The sequence below is a fragment of the Diachasma alloeum genome, unplaced genomic scaffold (genome assembly GCF_001412515.2).
Source record: "Diachasma alloeum isolate Michigan unplaced genomic scaffold, Dall2.0 Dall_scaffold_00300, whole genome shotgun sequence".
Taxonomy (NCBI): domain Eukaryota; kingdom Metazoa; phylum Arthropoda; class Insecta; order Hymenoptera; family Braconidae; genus Diachasma; species Diachasma alloeum.
In genome coordinates this window covers 1,701,682-1,725,438 of record NW_021680439.1, presented here as the reverse complement: position 1 = coordinate 1,725,438, position 23,757 = coordinate 1,701,682, and the positions used below count along the sequence as shown (strand labels likewise).

General features: G+C 36.7%; 1 protein-coding gene across 1 annotated transcript in view; it reads left to right on the top strand.

Moving 5' to 3' along the window:
* Positions 1-23,753, top strand: part of LOC107039445 (L-threonine 3-dehydrogenase, mitochondrial) — a 39,398-nt gene extending 15,645 nt beyond the window's left edge. Inside the window, exons 2-6 of the mRNA XM_015259050.1 lie at positions 10,514-10,729; positions 12,614-12,877; positions 15,751-16,011; positions 17,857-18,123; positions 23,517-23,753. Coding sequence (XP_015114536.1) covers positions 10,600-10,729; positions 12,614-12,877; positions 15,751-16,011; positions 17,857-18,123; positions 23,517-23,680 — 1,086 coding nt within the window. The 5' untranslated portion in view covers positions 10,514-10,599 and the 3' untranslated portion in view covers positions 23,681-23,753. The remainder of the gene's footprint in view (positions 1-10,513; positions 10,730-12,613; positions 12,878-15,750; positions 16,012-17,856; positions 18,124-23,516) is intronic.
* The last annotated feature ends 4 nt before the right edge of the window (positions 23,754-23,757 follow it).

Genomic DNA, 23,757 nt, shown 5'->3' with positions numbered 1-23,757 from the left:
ACGACTGCCAGCAGATAGACTCGAAGATCATTATCTCAAAAATTCTAGTGATATTGCAACATCACAACACGAATTAAAACATTCCTCACTCGATTCGTCAATCTCCATTTATCTATTGGAGTAATTGCTACCCCGAGATATCTGTCCCCACTGATTGCAAAAATATCAGGAATATACAAAATAAGGAGTTGACAAATGTCCAAGGGCGTCACGGATACAGGTTTAACACGTACTCACGTCACGGTTGGAGATGAAAAAAATTGTTTCTACCGTAAGGAGAGCCAAAGACCGCTAGGAAAATCATAACTCCGTAATGATTGGAGGCTTGAATCAAAGGAAAATGATATTCAATTTCATGACACCATTTTACGAACTGTGATAGCATATTTCGACACTAGGCCGTGAGGAACTTTTCTGGGGAATATGAGGTTTACTCGCCTGCGGCTCGTTCTGTAATCATATGAGGTAGAAAAGTTCTTCACGCCCGTGTATCGAATAACATTTTTTGTCATTGGGCCCTTGGTGCGCTCGGTGAAATCACGGTTTTCTTTGGGCCCAATAGTGACGGAAAATCATTAAAATATAACTAAGAACACGAGTGAACCAGAAGAATGAACAAATCTTGTAGTTCATCTTTTTGAGAAATTGAAGCAAGAGAAGATTGCAAAGATGGACTAGAAGCGAAAGGAAATGCAGCACAACTCGAGTGAAAGTGCTTTCAACTTCCTGCATAATTTTTATCCCCCTAAAACTCTTCCACACTGGTTTGGAGTGTGAGTTATGCAACTAAGGTCGTTATACTCCTTTTGATACAATGCAGATTCTGGGCAATAATATTTCGCCATTGGGGTCATACACTCAGCCGCTGTCAATTAGCAAGAACAATTGCGTTTAGATGATGGGCAGGAGACCGTAAAGATTCACTTTCAAAATTCCGAATAAATCCTAAAAGTGTTTGAGTCTGATGAATTCACAGAACTGATCATTTCACAGAACTATTTCAATGATATTATGCGTCAAAACACGAGTCGACTTGGCGACTGCCAAAAAGAATAATATAACCATGACCAATAATGTCGTAGGGCAAAAGAACTGAAAAGTTCTTTGTCATTAGGTGACGATATTCTTTTGGTCTTTGTGGCCGGTATTTAGTCTACCGGAGTAATTCGTAGAGTACAGACGTTTCTTCCTCGCGCGATATTAATGAAGAAAGAAAAGAAAAATTTCATTCACTACATTTAACAATTATTCATCTGCCCATTTTCATTAGACTTCATTATAAACAATTCTTCATATTCTTCGTCGTCCGCTCGATTTTTCGTTTTCCTTATTTACCTGATTTAGTAATTAGTAAAAATTAACACACGTGGTCACTTGTTTTGAATTCAACACTGAACCGTAACAGAATGTTCAAGAAAATGATCAACAATTTTATGTCAATTTGACACTGTGAAGATTGTGTTTGTGGTATTTATGATTGAGGAAAATATAGGGGACAAACATGTCACTTTACAACGACACTGCAACAAACTGAAAGGACAATTTTTTGTTTTGAACCGATGTACTTGTTACGGACACGCACTAAGTACACTGGAAGAAGTGTCCAGAGTAGGTGGTACCATTGGCATGTGGGGGAAACGCAAACTCCTCGTTGGGGGAAGAATAGGATGGAATGAGCAGAAACAAGAAGACACGGCTGAAGAATCGTTGCATGGTAAACCGAACGTGGGAGAAAGAGGAGGAAATTTTGAGGGGGACACAGAACGATATTGCGAAGTGTCCAGCGAGCGTGAAGACACGCTTCCAGGAAATCTTTTCCTTTCTCTAGATCACACTTGTCACAATTGTCTCGCTCGTTAAAATTCCAGGGGATTTTCACTAATCGATGGCGCTTTGGGCTTGGGTTACGTCAGAAGATGATCGATTCCGTACAGGGGATGAGTTTCAAATCTGTATATCTATAGCTGATTTGATATAACTTGGGAAATGGAATCGACCTGGAGAAATTTTTGTTGAATTCGTCAGAAGAGCTTTATCGTCGGTAATTTGATGAGGTAAAGAGGAGAGCTTTCCGAAGTCTGCTTACAAAAAACCCTGCTTTCACAATAATTGTACAATTAACAAATATGTCAGTACTTTAGTGATGTAATAGAGGATTTTCATTTTTCAAATGTTGATTGAGCAGGAAATGATTTTACTAAGAAGTAATTGTAGGGAAAAATGAAGATTATTTCGTTGGGTATTTTCTTTATGAAGGCCTTGAATTCGTCCACAAAATTTCAAATGGCTAAAGAGAATTTACGAGAGAATTTCTTCCCTCCTCGATTCGCCTAATCAAAGCGCAGTATTCGAGGTCACGTGACACCTTCACGTCGGTTTTATTTGGACAATTTCCTCAATTCTGATTTTGACCAATCAGAGTGCAGTATTCGGAGTCACGTGACGCGTTTCACACTGATAATTTGTTATTGGTTTTGGTTTTGATTTTGGTTTGGGGTATTATAGCTGATAATTCCACAGTTGTCTGTCAACTGTTCTCTCTTATTTTGACATTCTAATTTGTGAAAAAAGCTTGTGTGAGGTTGTGTTGATATGATTCGAGATAAAGGGACATTCAAAATGAGTTGATTTGGTCATAATTCTGTATGAAAAATCATCAACAAGATTAAACATTTTTTTTCCTTTTGTGAGATGTCGTGTAAGGTGCCACGTGACCTCGACCACTGCACTCTGATTGGTGGAACCCAGGAGGAAGGAAATGGTGCTCTGAATACCTCTCGACCTTCAAAATTCATTGCATATTCCCCTCAAGTTTCCCTGTGTATCAATGATTGGGATAAGTTTTGCAGGAAAATCATCCCTCTTGTTGCTACGTAACAAAGCTTTCGGGAAATATTCGGTAATTTTGAAGGTCTCGAAGTATTACAACTGACAATTCAATGGCGATTTACGTAATTTCATATGGGTTCTAATAGGAAGACGCGATATTGTTTTGAAAATATCTACAACAATATGAAATTGCCATATGAAGTTGCAAACTGTCATTTTTCGATGTTATATGCGCATGCGTAAAATTTAAGAAAGCTTCCCTAGTAGAAATCAAATGTCCGAGCGAAGTCGCCCGGACTTTCCAGGGGCGACTCTCGTATAGCATACGTGAGACTAACGGCTAGTGATGCCGCGAGACATTTCATGAGACATCACGAGACAAAACTTCGGAGAGATGATATCGGTCTCAATGAACATGGAAATCTTTGCTCTCGTCTCAGTCTCAAAATACGCAGTATCGACTCCTCTCGTAATGACTCCGAGTCAGTTTATCTCATCTCCGTTTTCAGTTTTTCGCGTTTTTTATGTGTAGAAAATCGAAACGAGACAACGCGAGACAAAAACCGAGATTTTACAGTAAAAAACAGGAAAAACTTGAGACCGAGATGAGATAAATTGACTCGGAGTGATCACGAGAGGACTCGATACTGCGTATTCCGAGACTGAGACGAGAGAACGATTTCTATGTTCATTGAGACCGAGATCATCTCTCCAAAGTTTTGTCTCGTGATGTCTCATGAAATATCTCGTGGCATCACTATTAATGACGGAATGTCCCCGCTAGCGTGCCCAATATACGAGACCAAATGTCCGGGCGCACGCGCCCACCGAATGTCGCCCCGCTAGTCAGAATTTCTATTAGGGTTAAACGTATTATTTCCTACCAATCAATAAGAAATTATTAGAAATAGATTAAGCAGTACTTTTGGGTAAAATATGACAATGTGCTTGCGAATTAAATATATCATATAGTAATCAAAAATGTTAAAATAGTATATTACGAAACTCGTGCGTTATGGTGTTTTTTGACTCGTGGGATTGTAAAACTCGCCTTCGGCTCGTTTTACAACTTCCCACGAGCCAAAAAACTCATTACGCACTCGTTGCGTAATATACTATTTTATGTCATAGGGCCCAGAATCCGCGATTCTACCGAACGAAGCGAGGTTAGAATCGCGTGATTCTGGGCACCTATGACATAAAGGTATTTGTAAAAGCAATTCTAACTGCTTTTATGGTTTCGTTCGTGTTTAATTAATTATTCAAATTGCGCCTTATAAACAACCTTTATGGACGCTACTTTGTCCCATATCCCTTACACTGTTGACAATGTGCTAGACAGCAAAAGAAGCTCAATTGTTCTAGGGGAGGGTGTGCCTGTACCGCTCAGCGGGTAATACCGCTGACCCGATTTTCTCCACAACCATCAACTTGAAAATTTCTTTCTGTTCCTGATCATGAAGAATTTGATGATAGGATGTGATTGTCGGAAAAATTTCACTTTATCTACTATTTTAAATATGAACAAACACGTAACGAAGTTTTGAGGTTTTTACAGTGCAAAATTTGTGGACTTGTAATTAAGGTTTTTAATAGTTTCAAACGCTGAATTCTCATATTAAACTGTGGTTATTCGATTCGTGGTACTTTCACGCGTAATTTGAGACCAATTTGAACTCAAAACTCCACTCATGTCAATAATTATCAACAATTTTGTTGACGCCGAGCGGAGCCGGTAATACCGCTCATAGGATCGGCCACGTAGTTGCTCGACAGCACTCGAGTACAGGTTAGGTTGCGGCGCGAGCGATACACGCAAAACCCTATGAGCGGCATTGGAATCGTGCCGAGCGGTATTACCCGACGGCGGGTAGTACCGCTCAATAGGCTCTCTCTTTTATTTTCAATCAATTTTGTGGATTCTAAGGAGAATTAGGCGTCTACACTTCGAGAATAACGAGTTCAACATTTAAAGAAGTCTCACAAATACGTTTTTTATACTCAAGTTAAAATATAAAATATAAAACTGGCAGTTCCCCTTAGGTGGGCGGTACAGGCACACCCTCCCCTATATTAAGCCCTAATCAATATGGGCACGAAGTCCCATTGGGTTTTATCGTTGATTTGTTCAATAAATTAATGATAAAAATACTATGGCGATGTCTGTCATTATCCAACATACGCCATGTTTGATGTCCTGTCTCTCTCGAAACTAACCTCACTAACTTGATTATTTCACACTCCCCTCACCCGCGCTCCCATCGCAACTGCGGAGACCCCCTAAAGTATTTGGCTGTGTTAAAATGGGATAGGGTGCTCCTTGGGCCGTGTCATAAAATTTTGGCCACTATTGACACACAAAAACTCGAGATATCATCGTATTTTACCCCTTAACGTTATTATCCACAGCTGTAGGAGCATTTTATTTTGTTTATTGGTAGTGTTCTACCCACACACTGCAGATTATTATTGAAAGAAATTAAATATTGAATTTTTTTTTCGGCACTTGGGCGTAAAGTGATACTTTACAACTTTCCACACATCATGATGAAAAATAGGGTTCGATACTCGTAGGAAAAGTGTTCTTTGACCCTTAGGAGGGAAACACTCACCTTCGACGAGCGCTACACACCTCCTACCGGTCAACACACACTTTTTCATCACGCTGTTTGTAAAGTGACATTTTACGCACGCTCCGCGTACGCAAAACCCCACTTCCCACAAATTGTGATAAAAAATAGGGTTCGATACTCGAGGAAAAAGTGTTTTTAGACTCGTGTGATTATATCACTAACTGCCATGTTCACTGTTGGAAACCGTAGTGGGGGTAAAGTCCTTGTTTTTGTGTACGAGTGCGTAAAGTTCACCTCTTCACCTTACACTGAGAAAAAAATTGATTCCTTCCAAGAAAATGTTATTGGTGATATCTTGTTCATACTCTTAGTAGAAGAAAATATCTCTTTTGGAACGTATTTCTCCAGGCCAGTCATTTCCAGGTACTCCGAAATCAGTTCCAAGCGTGAGAATTATGGTGATCTATAAGAATATTCTTCTGCATATGACCTCGAAGAAACTCCAATAACAATTATTAAAATTTGGAATTATTCCAATTTTCTTTACCTGAGAAAATCGCCAATTTGTAAAATCCGGAAGATATCGGAGAACATTTTGTCAAGGTCATATGTAGCATAATAATCAGATTGTTCAATATCACTGTAATTTTTTGAGGATAGACTTGGACTCTCTGAAAATGACTCCTGGAAAAATTCGTTCTGAAACAATTTTATCTTCTGACGAGAATATCAATCCTTGGCAGGAATAATTTTTTCTCTCAGTGTACGCACGTCCGTGAACTTTACGCACGCCGTGCAGAAAACAACCGTTTTACGCACACTAAATCGTTTCAAAAGTGCACTTTTCAGGCATGTATCATAAAGTATACTGTATATTTATAAATAGAATTCATTGTGGGAATTGGAAGGAAAATTCAATGGGCGAAATGAAGTACTAGCATCAGTTGTGAGGAAGAACTGCCGGGGAAGAAATGTGTGATGAGAATTGGAGGGGGGGGGGGTGAATGTCGAGGAAGAAAATTGCGGGCAATCGTTTTATTGCAATAAAAAAGCTTCTCTCATGTTTGATCACAAAACTATTAATTTTGGAGATATTAGAAAAATTTGATGCACGAAATCTGGTGATTTATTTTCACTTATTTCTGGCTATAAAGCATATATAGTAAATCAACTCCAAAAGGCGTAAAGTGGATTGGATTGCGAGTCGTCGTTCCAGTCCAGATGCCAATGGCTTCATCATACATTCTCATGAGTGTCTAGTTTTTTACGTCAGACATAGACTATTGGATTAATTTTAATTAACCAGAAATTCATTAGCATCGACACCTGCTTAAATTGAAGGGTAATTTCTCCTTACGTAATTAAAACTGCGCCTACAGTTTTGCGGTAACTGTATACACTAAAGCCTGGCGTAATTTCTATGATAGAGTTTTATCCGTCAATGACATCGCGTAAACACAGTGAAATTGTAAAAGAAAATGGCTCCAAAATTTAATTCTGATTAATTTAGAAATATCTAGGAAACCAGAATTGTATATTGTGGTACAAGTGTGTAAAGTTCGGTATTCATTCAGTAAAAATGAAAATTTCATTGAATTCGGGCGCAACGAGCGCGGTATCTTATTTGAAACCCGCTGATCCCTATTTTTCTCCTCTCTACGGGCGCGCGTAGTGGCGGCACAGGCGTTCCGGGAATTCCACTCTCCCACTGTCCCTAAGGTATCTTATACGAAGCCTCTACTGTAGTATATATATATTTTTTTTACCTCGCCTTCGGCTCGGCGCGCCAACCTCACACGAGCCGAAAACCCCAGTGGCACTATACTTGTGTGAAAAAGCCGTATAGAAATTTTCTATACGGATTGCGTATAGAATTTCTATAGGATTTTCGTACATGATATTCGGGTATTTTTATACAAATCATTTCTATACGATTTCTATAGGTTTGATCCTATACGACCCACTGTCACATGTATAGAAGCATTTCGTATGGAGTTACGACATTTTTCTACGTTTTTCTCTGGAGCGTTTAGACATCTTTCGCATGAAAACAAAAATTTATGTAAAAATTTATGTATAAAAATAATTCGTACTGAGTGGGGTTGATATGGGAGATATTAGATATGAAGGGTTTTACCTCTGAGGGGGATTATATATGATAGGGGGGTCACATATATGATAGGGGGTTGTATATTGGGGATTTGTATATGGGAGATTTTCCATCTAGGGAGGTCATATATGGGGAGGGAGAGGTGAGATGTGTGGGGTTATACATGGTCATATTCATATATGTGGATTTTATGCATAAGGGAGTTCATGGAGGGGGGGGGGCTTATATATAGGAGGGGCTAGTGATGCCGCGAGACACTTTACGAGAAAAACCTTTGGAGAGATGATCTCGTTCTCAATGAACACGTAAATCATTGCTCTCGTCTCAGTCTCAAAATAGTATCGATTCCTCTCGTGATGACTCCGAGTCAATTTACCTCATCTCGGTCTCAAATTTTTCGTGTTTTGTAATATAAAATCTCGGTTTTTGTCTCGTCTCGGTTTTCTACATATAAACGCGAAAAACTGGAAACCGAGATGAAATAAATTGACTTGCAGTCATCACGAGAGGACTCGATATTGCGTATTTTGAGACTGAGGCGAGAGCAAAGATTGGCATGTTCATTGCAACCGAGATCATCTTTTCAAAGTTTTGTCTCGTGATAGCTGATGAAATGTCTCGCGGCATCACTAGGATGGGCTTTATATATGAAGGAAAATTATTAGGAATTAACGAATATTATGTGTACTGAACGTGTCTAAGTAATTACAAACTATAGAACTTAATGTTACGAACGAGTAATAAATAAGGAAGTCGAACAGGAGATGTCGAGATAAACCGGTTTGAACACTAGGATGATTTTTTGGAAATCGCATGATGTCGCTTGGACCAATCAGATGTTGCTATATGCTGCCAGGCCCTCGGCAATCCCCAGCTCCAGCGTAGAAAAACCGGTATGCCTCTGATTATTGTGACATCATAGCTGAATAATTATGGACAAGTACGCAGAATTGTAAACAAGCGGTAGGATAATTATCAATTGCGTTCATATGCAGTATTAATGATACTACGTTTTTGTATGAAGCACGTTTGTTTTTATATCATTTTATATCGTGTATAAACATTAAGTGGACAGTTGAACAATCAAAAAGCTCGATCCAGAAAACTTTTTTTCCTTATTACGCGAATATATCCGGAATTATTCAATTTGAGGAAAAAAGTGGGATCTACTTTGCAACTTGGTAAATCCCCAACAAAAAATGTCTTCAGATCGATGTGTCGATCTTCCCGTTTATCTCAATTCTTATTGGTTTTCAGAGAAACAATAAGAAGAATATAATATGTTGAATAACATGTTAGATCATGGTTTTGGAGCTGGAAAATTTTTGAAAAAAAAAACAATTTCCGACATTTTCCAACATTTTAGACATATTTCTATAGTTACCTGCAGAATTGCATCGATTCGAATGATTTATTTGGTTTCTACTCAATTCAGTAGCGAAGTGGAAAAATGATTCAAGTCCCCTAGTAGAAATTGATCGAAATTCTGCGACATATTGAGCCAAAGTGCCTATACCTGTAACATTGAATGTCGCGCGCCAACTCACGCCGCGACGTTTTTGCGCCATGAAATTTCTACTTGGGTCGACGTACCTCTTATCTGAGTTATGGATGAATATTTCCGAATCTAAAGGAAAATCCAGCGAAATTTTCATAATAAACTTTTTTGCAGTTCTCAATTCGCTTTACTGTAAAGGTTATAAGAAAAATTTAGTTTTGGATTCGGAGATGGACAATGAAAGCTGACCTTCACTACTGAATGAGAGCAGACGATTCGCTACTGAATTATTTTCCGCGAAAATGTACGAAAATTATTCGAGGATTGATTTCTCAAAATTTAATAAACAACTTCATCACGGTATTATTGTGATTATTTTCCCCATTTCAATGGATCTTCTTTGCTGGATGCATGAGACAATAAGAAGTAAATGAAGCGGAGATGAAGAGAATATTAAATTTTAGAATAGCCTTCAATATTAGTGATGTAAATTTTGACCCAAGGTGAAGCGATATTGAACGCGAAAGTGTATATCTCAAGGGTGTCGATCCTGTTTGATAAAGAAAATGTTTCCTTTCCCTTCACAAGTGGAGAAAAATATACATATTAATCTATCCGATTAAATTTCGAACTAGTAGGCGGTGCCGCGCGACGTGCCCCGAAAAAACATGGGATTAAACGGTTGCGAAGGGTTGGAATATCTCACTATAGCATTTGGCACATCGTTCCCCATATCTCTAAATTTTGTCAAATTGTTTTCAATCCCCCAGGGAGGTGAAATGTTGAATTAAATCGCAACTCAAACCAGTGTTTAAGGCTCATTTAGTTCATTTATTTATTTTAATTTTTTTATTTATTTATTTGGTTTATTTATTTTTGTTTCTTGACACATTGTTAAAATTTTTCCACTGAAATTTCCAGCAAGAGTCTTGGAAATTTGTAATGAGTGACATTCCATAGAAAAATCCGTGGGAACTGTAAATTTCAGTTTAATTATTCCAGGGAAATGAATGAAAAATCTGGAAAATTCAGAGAAATCTCTCCTTGAATTCCAGATTGCTCCGAATTTTCCGGGAATTTGGCAATGAAGATTTATTTTCACTTGAAAATTCATGTAAATTGTGGAATTTCCGTCTTCCTGCCGCTAAAAAATCGGGACTTTACTTGAATTTTCAGAGAAACTTAAAATTTCCTTGACTTCTTCCTCTCAAATCGAATTCAAAATTTTTTTCCGGAAAATTCAGCCAAATTTTTAGGACAGTGCAACTATAATTGCTAAAATTTTGAAATTGCCACCAATGTTCACCACGTGCCTGATACTATTAATGAAACTAAACCAACTGTTGCACAGAACATTGAAAAATGTAATTGTTCACGGACATTGAGAAGGAGTAGTCTAGGCCCTCTCACCTCAGTGCCACTCGATCTGCCTTTGCCTTCCCCCTAGAACTGGTTTTCAAAATTCCTAAGATCATTCCATCATTATAACTGAACGATCCACAGTACTTCACGATCGGTGAAGACGGGAACAAGGCAGTGCAGTGTCTGGTGTTTCTGTTGAAGAAAGCGTTTGACATCGTTGGACGGAAATGATTGGACGATTGGGTTTGAGGGTGAAACCCAAGATTGTCTTAAGTTTGGTGAAGAATTTCAGTTCCTCTGAGGTGTTGAATAAATGTAAAAATGCGGGTTCGAAGCCTCCCAGGATTCTCATCACAGGTAACTTAGATAATTCAAATACTTTGTTATAAAAAATCTCGCTGTAGGATAAAATCAAGAATTTATGCCAAGAATTCTTTATAAAAAAAATCTCAATAGAATAAATTGTGTGGAAAAAGTTTGGATTTTTTCTATACAATTGATCTGCGTTGAATAGTTTTCAGGGATGGCCATCAATCTTCCGATTCTTCAATATTAAGAGAATTTGCGACTTATGTTGATCAAGATTTAAATATACTAATCGAAATTTAAGAATGTACCTCTAACTATTACAGCACAATTCTGAATACCATTTGATTACGGCACGTTTCATCACAGGAACAGTTGATTACGGGCAGAATTCATTCTAGTACAACTTCATTGCATTCATTCAATACAATTTAAGAACAAATTTTAAAAAAACGGAGCTTCTGCATAACAATTCAATAACAATACACTTAATTGCAAAATCCCTCCTGCATGGATAATTCCACTTTTCCCAGCACAATCAATTCCAAAATAAATATCAACAATGATTCATCACAATTCCTTTAAATACCGATTATCACAGGTTTTCCTATACAATCACATAGCCATACGGGCAAGAGTATTATAACGGGGGTTCGTACCATAATCCAAGCACCTCCACAAAATTACATTAGTGACAGGATGTTCACGTAATTTATTAAACAAAAACCCCTTATGAGAAAGCAATTTCTTGCCTGTCTGACTCAAAACAAACTGTAGAGGCATTTCGACAACCACACAGCACTAAATCCGTGCGATAAATGGCACTTGGTGTCCCACTGGACTCAGGTACCTCATCCCCCACCGTTAATTTCTATTTAAAGGCGATTACAGGGAAATCAATCACTCACCGACAAATTGAATCGTTGCATTTGAATTGAAATAAGGTGAAAATAGAAGCCTTGAATTTAAATCTAAATTGGTGAAGCTCGCAATAATCAATAATTCCGTGATGAATTGTCCATACAATCAAAAGCACTGTGATGAATTTTCCCGGTAATTTGTTTTTGTAATGAAATGTGCCGTAACTACACATAACTGTAATCAATAGAGGTAATACCGAAATTAAAAAATAGTAAAATAATTGATGATTAAAATTTTCAATTGATGATGAATTAAATATTTAAAATGAATTAAATATTTTTGATAATGTTAAATTTCTTATAAGAGATGTCCGAATATCCAAATAATCGTCAATCTTCCTTACTCAATTACTGATTAACGAATAATTCAAAATTTGACTATTTAAATTGACGATTATTTCAATAACTAAAATTTAAAAGTGATATTAAGTAATTGACAACTTAATAATTTAACAGTAATTATAATTAATGGATATGGCGATCCCTGGTTTTATTCAAGAGAAGCTGCGGATTTATGGATAATACATTCAGAAAAACAAATGGAGTTTGCAATGTATTCTCTCCTCATATTCTCCATACGCGATGGTGAGCAGTGATGTCAACAGTAGATTTTTGACATTTTATAGGATCATCACGTTCACACTGACAATGAGTCATTTCAGAAGGAAATGTCAAAAATATATTTATGTCGGAAGTTTCGTCATTGAGAAAAAGTGTTTTTTGACACCCACACGGAAAAATTTATATTTTGAAAAATATAGAAAAAAATATCTTAAATTGGCCCAATTTATACAAAGAAAATATATAAAACTTAAGTTCTCTATATATTTTTTTATATATTCTTCATAAATTTGAAAAATATGGAATTGGCCAATATTATATATACTTTTTATATATTTTTTGATGGGGGCAGTTTATTCTCGAATCACTTGTCATTGAAATCAATTCCCAATCGATGATATTTTCATGTTCTCGTAATTATATCCAAATGATTTCTCAATTTCGATGATTTCAGGTGGTCTTGGGCAATTAGGTACTGAATGTGCAAAACTCATGCGTAAAAATTACGGAGAAGAGAATGTAATTCTGTCGGATATAATAAAACCGAGTGATGAAAATCTAGCGAACGGACCTTTTATTTTCGCTGACATTCTGGACTTCAAAGGACTTCAAAAAATCGTGGTAAATCATAGGATTGATTGGTTAATCCATTTCAGTGCTCTTCTGAGTGCAGTGGGGGAACAAAATGTGCCCCTGGCCATTCGAGTTAATATTGAAGGTATAGTATAAAAATAATGATTATTATCCTGAAGTACTAATCATCTAGCAAATACGTCATTTGAGAGTGAAATTTAAAGTGGCCTTTCCCTAGCTTTCCCTAATATTTTTGCTGCTGAATTCGGTGCATTGTAGTCGTTTAAATTAAGGGGGGACATCGGTTAGATTTGAAAGTCTTCGGCAGAACTAGGGATCCATTGAGGGCCTGTTCATATATGATGGGATATGTTGAAAAGTAGGAAAGATGATGACCCCAATTGAATCTGCCCCGTACATCAACGATAGACGACGCTTTCCATGTTTCTGCTTTTAAAATCATCCTTAAACCACAGTTTTTATCTGATTGACATAATTTTCTTTTCATGTTCGTTAGACTCTAATGAACGAAGTTAAGTATCTGTTACGCAATTCGTTAAACAGATCATGAAAATATTGAAAAAAGGGAACGATTTTTTTTTATCACCGCTTCCACATTACACCTAAAAAGTTTTCGTTTTGACTACACTGTTAGAAATTTTTTGAAATTTAAGTAACAGATGCATTTGAATTTTCAATATTCTCAGCTTGAATTCAATTTCAGACTAAATTGCTCATGGAATTCGTGACTCATCTGGGAAATTCAATAAAATTAAGTTATGAAGCTTTTCATTATGAATGATCATTGAATTTTCAATGACAATTTGGATTTTCAAACCTATCGCGAAAATGAAGCAACAGATTGAAAATTCAGAAGAAAAGTTGCCTGAATTTTAATGATTTTCAGTAATTTTCATTGTCGCATGAACCTGAGAAATCAAAGTTCATTGAATATTCAAGAACATTGACTGATTTATTAATAACAAGATCGATGGCAATTTCATGTAAATTATTCGTTGTTAAAAATTTTAAGATTTTTTACTTAAAATTTCAAGAGTAACTTTCTAACAGTGTAGTTGAAGATTATTCTTTCGCCCCGACGGCGCAAAGTGACTTTTCCCTCCCGCTGCGCGGAACGGAAATCTTACTTTGCACCTACGTTGGGGCGAAAAATATTGTTCTAACAACGGCAAGTAAAATTAAGGTCCCTTACCCATGTGTTTATATTGAAAATGGGGTATTTGAATAATCAAATTTGGCAAATAAGTGAAAAACTTTCTTTTATTTTATACGCTCGGAAGACACATCCGCTCTGTACCAATTCCTTAGAGGAACCAACTAAATGACAAAGGGATACAACACCCTGGACACCTGGTGACTCACACTCGATAGGTCCCGCTCATCCAACTTTGTTTAGACTAAGAAAAAGAGCATAAACCTCATGCCTCAAACTTCTCAGAATTTTCATCCATAAAAATGTTCTTCATATCGAAAGTGAAAACACAGAAAGAGACGTACATATAAGATTAATTTTTGCTACGTATTATTTTCACTCAAAAAATCCAACAGTTTACACTGACAAAAACAAAGGTTTTTGAGAAATACGTCTTTACTTATATCGAAAAACTTCAGACTTGAAAATTTTCACGAGTAAACTATCTTGCACTAAGATAATAAAAACTTTCGTCAAGTAATTTTTCACTTGTCCTAAAGACGAGGACAATTTCTTGATGACAAGAGAGCAATTTCTCAAACCATATAAAATTGAATTAATTCGTTTAATAGTTTTTTACCCTCAATTCTACAAAATTTCAATGCAAAAGCCACTTTAATTGATTTGAGAACTTGTTTTCTTGATATGAAGAAATTGTCCTCATCTTTCGGACAAGTATAAAATTTCTTGGCGTAAGATTTTTTTTTCTTGGTGTGAGATATTGTGCGTTTGGTAATTTTCAAGCCACGAATTTCTTGATATAAGGAAAGAAGTACTTCCCAAAAAACACTTGTTTTCTCAGTGTACCACACTCGCTTTCGGCTCGGGTTAGGGTTGTTGCAAATTTTCTCGTTCTTTTAAATTAAACTCCGTTAAATGGAATTATAGCTCAGTAGAAAGCTCTCTTGATATTCTCTTTTGAAATTATACATTATTGCAATAACTCCCTATTTAGCCAAATGTGCAGAATTTACTTGTTAAAGAAGGAAAAATCCGAAACGTTCGCCAATTACATAAATGTGGACGTCCGCATGAAAAGGGACCACTTTGTCGATATGGAGTTATGTATACTCTGATAATATTTATAACATTCCGCACATTTTGAGCCGAAAATGATCCTCATAGGGTGAAAAATGACGTTATCGGAGCCAATGAAAAAAACACGTTAACATGAGTGTAAATGGGAGTTGCTGAGACAAAAACGTGAATATCTCGGAAACTAGAATCAACAAAGTGATCCCTTTTCATGCGGACGTCCACAAATATCTTAAAATCGAGCTAGTTCACATTTTTTTAAAAAAGAAAACTCGGTCAGGCATGAGATCCATTGCTTTTCTATCTTCAACTGCCGAATTCCCAACTCACTCCCATTCCATAGAGGAAAATGTATAAGAAGTTATCCCTTAGATGAGATTAGTTCTCATAAAAAAATGTTCATGGTATATTACCTTGAAATTCGTTATGAAACGTTTTATTGGATTTAAATTTACAAAGCAGTAAAGTTTCATTTTCTTTCAATTTTTTTTGCATGCATGCAAAAAAAAATTAGTAATTCCCTCAAAACTGCAAGATTATCTCCATTCCCTCAAAGAAATTAAAAAAAAAGATTCATTTTCTTAAATTAAATTCTTTTAAATTAGATAGTAGTTTAGTAGAAAGTCAGGGTGAAAGTACAACAGAAGATAATCTCAAACGCGTTCGAGTGTACACGTGTGACGGACACTTGTTTTCATGTATTTTGTTATTTCGAATTAAGAGAAACAAATTGAATAAACAGGAGAAACTGATGTAATTAAATCATGCAGGAATGCACAACGTTATGGAGTTGGCGAAGCAGTACAATCTGAGGATTTTTGTCCCCTCGACCATTGGGGCATTTGGGCCTGACTCCCCGAGGAATCCCACCCCGAATGTAACTGTGCAGAGACCAAGGACCATTTATGGAGTTAGTAAAGTGCATGCTGAATTGCTTGGGGAGTACTATCACCACAGATTTGGCCTAGATTTCCGTTGCTTGAGGTTCCCTGGAGTCATTAGCAGTGATCCACCTGGTGGTGGCACTACAGGTATTTTTTACAGGGAAAATAGTGGAAAATAGAGCATTTTGGTTTCGTATTGAAAATGAGCTGAATCAAATGTTTAGTTTCGGAGATATTCAACTTTGTATCTAAATTTATTTTTGTGAATGCCTCTGAAATTACTTAACCCTACCCTGGTCACTAAATGCAACCCTGCGACTTGGTCACCTCCGCGGGGATTCCCCGCCGTGTTATTTAGGCTTTAGCGTTGCCGAATTCACTCTCCACTGACCGGACGCGTTTAGCGAGTTTCCGGCAACGTCGCGTCATGGGCAATCGCTTTGCTTTTTTGTTCTTTTTTTAAATATTCGGCTCGATACCTTTTATCTCAATCAATAAAAATATTTCTGTCATGACAAGAAATCAGTAGCGAAGCGGTAAACCGGGTTAAGTCGTTTTTGACGAATATTTCGGAATCTAAAAGAGAAAAATTTTTGTCATGACCTTTTTTGTAGAGCTTATTGAATCTTATGAAAAAGGTGATGAGAACATTTTTCTATTTCTCTTAGATTCCGAGATATTCATCAAAAACTGGCGAATAATCAAAATCGACTTAACCCGGTTTACCGCTTCGCTACTGAAATATTGTTATTACGACAAAAAATATTGGTGCTCACACAGCTGAAAACAAACTTTTCTAGTTCACATGATCGCATCTCTTGCCTTCGGTTCTTAGTTTGTTGCAAATGAACTCACCCAAATCGCGTAGAAGAATCGTCAATCGTCGAGTATTCATACTTTTAATGATTTTTTAATGGATTTCCAATGTTTCGATATGTTATATATTCATGATGTAACGCGGAACAATAGTGATAAATGAGAATTTATCCGACTTCGGTGAAGCGCAAACATTCTGAGATTTAAGCCATTGAAAATAATTTACTTCTCTCAAGAAAATATGGTCTACATATTAATAAACCTTTCACTCAGTGCACCAATTTATCGATTGCAGAAAAGGATACATACACTCCTAAGTAATGACTTTTCAGTGACATGCTTACACGCACGAAAAATTTAATAGAAAACCTTAGCGAATTCGCTACGAATATTCTATGAAGATTTTATTAAATTTCTAGTAAATTCTGGTTAAATTTTTATTGGTTTTTTGTGCAGATTCTATTAGATATTTGATAGGAAAAAGTCAGTAGATTTCGATTTTTCTGTTTGAATCTTTCTCTTGAGATTTTTTCTATTAAAGTTATTGGGCACGGATTTTATTAGTTTTTTCCGCTATATTTTGTTTTGTTTTGCATTACAGGATCCGAGTGAAAAAAACTTGGAAAATTCATGCCCAAGTATTCTTATAAAAAAATTCCCAAGAGGATATTCATATAGAAAAATATAAATCTATTGACTTTTTCCTATCAAATATATTATAGAATCAGCGCAAAAAACAAATAGAGTTTTAATGAGAATTCCCTAGAATTTTAATAGAATCCCTATAGAATTTGTTTTGTGAATTCACTAAGTTTTTCTATTCAATTTTTTCATACGTGTACTATAACATGCTTGCTGTCATCTCCTCATTTTAATATTTAATCTATTTCGGTCTTGCCCACGAAGCAAATGGCGAAGGTAGCCCGTATCGCATTAAAAATTGTGAAATAATTAGAGCAAACTACAGTTATAAAATTTCCTCCCCACAAAATTGTGTAATAAGGTAATTGATTCCCCCGTTCAAGGACAATACACTAGAGATTTCAGATGAAATTACCGTGAGATTGTCCGCCACTTTGCTCTACGATCCGCGAACGAGAATAGTAGAGAACTGTTTTTTTCTGGAATTTCTATAGTTTTCATTCTAAACATATTTGACTTCTTTTTCTATTCTAGATTACGCGGTTGCGGTATTCCACGAGGGTTTGATGCACAAGAGGTACGAGTGTTATCTAGAGCCACACACGAGGTTGCCCATGATGTACATCGAGGACTGTCTCAGTGCCCTATTACAATTTTTGAACACCCCCAATGAACACTTGAGAAGACGGGTTTATAACGTTACGGCTATGAGCTTCACTCCTGAAGAACTTTTTTGTGAACTCCAGAAGCATATTCCTGAGGTCAAGATATCGTATAGACCCGATAGTCGACAAATGATTGGTGAGAATTGGGTATTATTTTATTTATTTATTCATTTCTTTCCTACTACCGTTACGGTTTTATAGGCTCCCCTTGTTCGTCTGCCTGCCTCTCCTACTCTTCTCTTCACATTTCATTTGCGTTTGGTGAAACTAAATGAATGTGACTTGATCAAGTTAATTTTATGATTTTGGCTTTTTGGGGTTCACATACCAGCTGCGTCCACGTCGCGAACCCTGGGTAACGCTAAACGCTAGTGTTAAGGGGTAACAGAATGCCGCGAATTAGCCAAATTTTTTAACAAATTTCCTGCCAAAAGTTATTCACATTTTTACAAATCAAAGCACATTAATCCCCAGGAGGCGAGGAAGAAGATCAATGTGCTTTGGGTTTGACAAATAGTAATAAGTTTGAGCGGGAAATTTGTTTGAAAATTTCGAGAAAACGGTGGCCTTCTGTTACCCCTTAAGAATTGAAGATAATTTGCAGGTTTTGGGTGGATCGGGAGCAGGAAGTGAGTGGATGATTGAGCCGAGATGTAAAATAAACGAGATTTAAGCCGCAAGGCAAATCTATATGATGTCACCAATCAAAGATATTTACACTATTTACATTATAAATGTTACTTAATAATTGTCCACAAATGATCCCCGAGTGGAAATTCCGGTCAGGTCTTGATCAAGTTTGGATCAGGCTAGACCTGACCACTGATCAGATATTGATCAAGTTGACGGATCCGGTCTTGATCAGATATGTTACGCCTCTGACCAATCCGGATTTGATCAGGACGAATGGATCCGAACTTGATCAAGTCAACTGTATGAAAACCGGATGACGTGTCTGTTAGTATCAATAACAATTATCAATGATAATTAATCCAAAACAAAAGATAATTCAATTCTTTCACCGTAGGCCGCCTCTCTTAATGAATCTCTACTGTTATTACCTCTGAAAAAGCTTATTATCTTTTTATCGATGCTGGGGATCGAACCGGGGACCCTATGATTGCTAATCCTATGCCCTAACCACTACGCTTTTGCGCCATTACTATTGAGTAAACTGTGTATTGCCTATATGATTTGTATCGGGGTATTTGTTAAATTTACGAATATTCCTGATCTCGCGGATGTACGTGTGTATTCTCAGAGATAAACTATGTTCAATTAAATTTTTATTTATTTCATTAATAAATAATGATAATGATAATAACAATAACACTAATAAATAAATAGACATTCGGTGATTTTTTTTTCTCAAGATCCTTTGCGTGTAAGTTTGGTACTCCTCTAATACGTATTTACGGCTTCATCATCCCTCCCTCTGTACATTTGAGAAGGGCTCGCTGTTAATTAAATTGATTAATGAAATCAAATTCATTAAATTAAATTAATTTAATTCAATTTATTCTAATTATAGTATAATGATCCTTTTTAAAGATTGAAAATAATTATTGATAATGGTTGATAAAACTTAATTTGAGTAGTATAATAATAGTTAATTACAGTACCCGAAAAACTTATTAAAATTAATGTCAGGTGGACCGGATCTGAATCTGATCATTTTCTGTTCCATTGACCCCGTTCAAATGCCGATCAAAGACATCAAAATTGGGTGAGATCGTGCCTACCTGATCAGAATTTGATCTGAACCATCCTGCAGTTTTTCGGATCAGATCTACTGGATCAGAACTTGGTCAGGTTCTTATCAGGCATCATTTGATCATGTCTGCCTGATCAGAACTTGATCTGAACCCGTCTGTAATTTTTCGGATCCGATCTGCTGGATCAAAACTTGGTCAGGTTCTCATCAGGAATCACCGGATCAGTCGAACCTTACAAAAACCTGATCAAGTTCTGATCGTGCTTCAGGTGGGCCTGAAACAATTTCCACTTGGGGACACTAATTATTTTCCACTGATAACTCATTATTTGACCCGATAATTGAAGATGAAATAACCGTGATAATAACGATTGATAAAGAATACAATTTTATAGTGATGACCGTGAATACCGAGATGTATACCCTATACGTGATGAATTGATACCGATCCGTGTCTTCCAAAACCCGGTGTGAAAATATGCCTGATGAATCCATACTTCCGTGAGGGCCGGTCGACCCCAATGGCCTCTCGAACTCTAAACCCGACCTCACCTGATTATTCCTGACTGGCCATACCGCGAACCAGTCTCAATTTAAAACACCTGGTATGGCTTGTTATTACATTGCCATATCATGCGTTCTTGAATTTAATTGAAATTCGAATTCACAATTAAAAAAAAATTATATATCGCTTGAAGGGAGGAGCTGGTAGGGAGGTCCTGTACAACTACCTAAGCACCCATAATTTTTATATGAGGTGTTTCAAAGAAATTAAAATTCATATTAGCTACCTAGGACACCCTAGGAAATTAACCCCTCACGGACGGGGCCCTTTTGTGTCCAAGCGTGGAGTGCGCTCGATACAAGTAAAATCTAATGACTTCTAACCAACGGAAAATTATGAAACCGATATGTAATTGCAGCTACAATATTGCTTTTTTCGTTGTTATTTATTTGGTTAAGTTAAATTCCATAGTTTTGAAAATAATCAATTTTAAAGAGAGTCATTCATATTTTCATGGGTCGGTGCATAGCATCGACCCCGTCGTGAGGGATTAAAGTCACAAATTTTTAGTTTCACCCTATATATATATAGGGTGACACTAAATAAATCTGAGTTAGTCAATTTAATTGTATCATTTTGACTTTTTGGGCTTCACATACCAGCTGTGTCCACGTCGTGAACCCTGGGTAACACTAAACGCTGGTATGACGTATTAGTAAATTGCCATATCATGTGTTCTTGAATTGAATTGAAATTCGAATTTACAATTTTTTTAAAATTGGATACCTCTTGAAGGGAGGAGCTGGTAGGGAGGTCCCGTACAACTATTTGAGAACCCATAATTATTACATGAGGTGTTTCAAAGGAATTTAAATTCATATTAGCTATCTAGGTCACCCAGAAATTAAAGTCACGAATTTTTAGTTTCACCCTGCGTTTACCATGGGCCGTCTTACTCTTATCAACTGCCCAAGTGGAAATTGCTTTAGGCCCCCCTAAAGCACGATCAGAACTTGATCAGATTTTTTTAAGGTTCGACTGATCCGGTGATTCCTGATAAGAACCTGACCAAGTTCTGATCCAGCACATCGGATCCGAAAAACTACAAAGCAGGTTCAGATCAAGTTCTGATCAGGTAGACATGATCAGATGATGCCTGATGAGAACCTGACCAAGTTCTGATCCAGCACATCGGATCCGAAAAACTACAAAGCAGGTTCAGATCAAGTTCTGATCAGGTAGACATGATCAGATGATGTCTGATGACAACCTGACCAAGTTTTGATCCAGTAGATCGGATCCGAAAAACTGCAGGATGATTCAGATCAAGTTCTGATCAGGTAGACACGATCTCACCCTGAGGTCGGCTGCCTGACCCCAATTTGATCAAATTCGGATTTGATGTCTTTGATCAGCATTTGAACGGGGTCAGTTGAAGAGAAACTGATCAGATTCAGATCCGATCCACCTGACATTAATTTTAATAAGTTTTTCGGATCATTTAGTTAACTATTATTATACTATTCAAATTAAGTTTTATCAACCATTATCAATAATTATTTTCAATCTGTAAAAAGGATCATTATACTATAATTAAAATAAATTAAATTGATTTAATTTAATGAATTTAATTTAATTAATCAATTTAATTAACAGCCAGCCCTTCTCAAATGTATAGAAGGGAGAGATGATGATGCCGTAAGTACGTATTAGAGGAGTATCAAACTTACACGCAAATGATCTTGAGAAAAAAAATCACCAAATGTCTATTTATTTATTAGTGTTATTGTTATTATTATCATTATTATTATTCATTAATGAAATAAATAAAAATATAATTGAACATATTTCATCTCTGAGAATACACACGCACATCCGCAAGATCAGGAATCGTAAATTCAACGAATACCGTGATACAAATCATATAGGCAATGTACAGTTTACTAAATAGTAATAGCGCGATAGCGTAGTGGTTAGGGCATAGTATTAGCAATCATAGGGTCCCCGGTTCGATCCCCAGCATCGGTAAAAAAAATAATAAGCTTTTTCAGAGGTAATAACAGTAGAGATTCATTAAGAGAAGCAGCCTACAGTGAAAGAATTGAATTATCTTTTGCTTCGGATTAATTATCATTGATAATTGTTATTGATACTCACAGACAGGTCATCCGGTTTTCATACAGTTGAATTGATCAAGTTCGGATCCATTCGTCCTGATCAAATCTGGATTGGTCAGAGGCGTAACATGTCTGATCAAGACCGGATCCGTCAACTTGATCAATACCTGATCAGTGGTCAGGTCTAACCTGATCCAAACTTGATCAAGACCTGACCGGAATTTCCACTCGGGTATACCCCATTCGGGCTAGGACTGCGCGGGAAACCATGGAAAACCCAGTCGTACAGTCGGCCGATTTTGCAGACTCTGCACTGCACTGCAGAGCCCTAATGTGCACTTCTGTCACACTGACTAGAGGGGCACATTAGACCACTACACCGTACCTACCCTTAGAAATTTTTTGGCGAAGACGTTTCTAAACGGTCACTCATCCAAGTACTAATCGCGCTAAACGCAGCGACACTCAAATATCCGCCACAGCAACACCTAACTCACCCAATCATTACATTCGGTTGGTGAGAATTGAGTAATATGATATTAAAATAGCTTGCTTTATCGGGAAGCTCATGATGAAACAATCCTAAAAAAAATATTTTACGCTATTTACAGATCAAAGATAAAGAATTATAGATTTTTTTCGCAAGAATTTCAGAAGAAAATAAAACCCAATCTCTTGAAAATTGAGGACACTAGATTAGCGCGCACGGATGGCAAACAAGCAATGAATAATGTTTTTCCTTTTATGGATTGTTAGTTTTTGCATATGTACAATAAGCATGTAATATATGAAAATGGTTACTTGAAGATTCAAAAGGTCATAGTAATCTCCTTTCCACAAAACGTTTGATTTAACCCAGTTGCGGCAAGCCCAGTAATTAAGCTGGTCTATTAGCTTATGTGAAAATCAATGAGAAAACGTTGATGGACTTAAAATAACTTAATAGCGGTTGGTGTAACCGAGCCTCAGATTCAACGTGAAAGTTAATCATTAGAGAATCATCTCAGGAATGAGCAATTTTCAAAAAACGCCAAGAGAATGTGTTTGTAACTGTAATATCACTCATTACTGAGATGACTGTATAATTGGCAAAGTGCCTCGTTTTTTTTATCATAAATCTCATAACCAGGTCTACAAATATCCCAGTTTTCATGAATTGCATCGATTTATTAATTAATAACATTTTGTTGCAGCTGAATCGTGGCCCCAAGTATTCGATGACTCTGAAGCCCGCATGGATTGGGGATGGGAGCACAAGTATGATCTACCCAAATTGGTCTCCACAATGGTCCAAGATGTTAGTGAAAATTTTCTTCCCAAGTTTCAAAGGCATACACATGTCAACAGCTATGTATAATTAAACACCACTTTTCTCCCCTTCCAACCGTTTCGCGTGAATGAAAAATAATAAAAAGAAAATTATAACATGAGTAA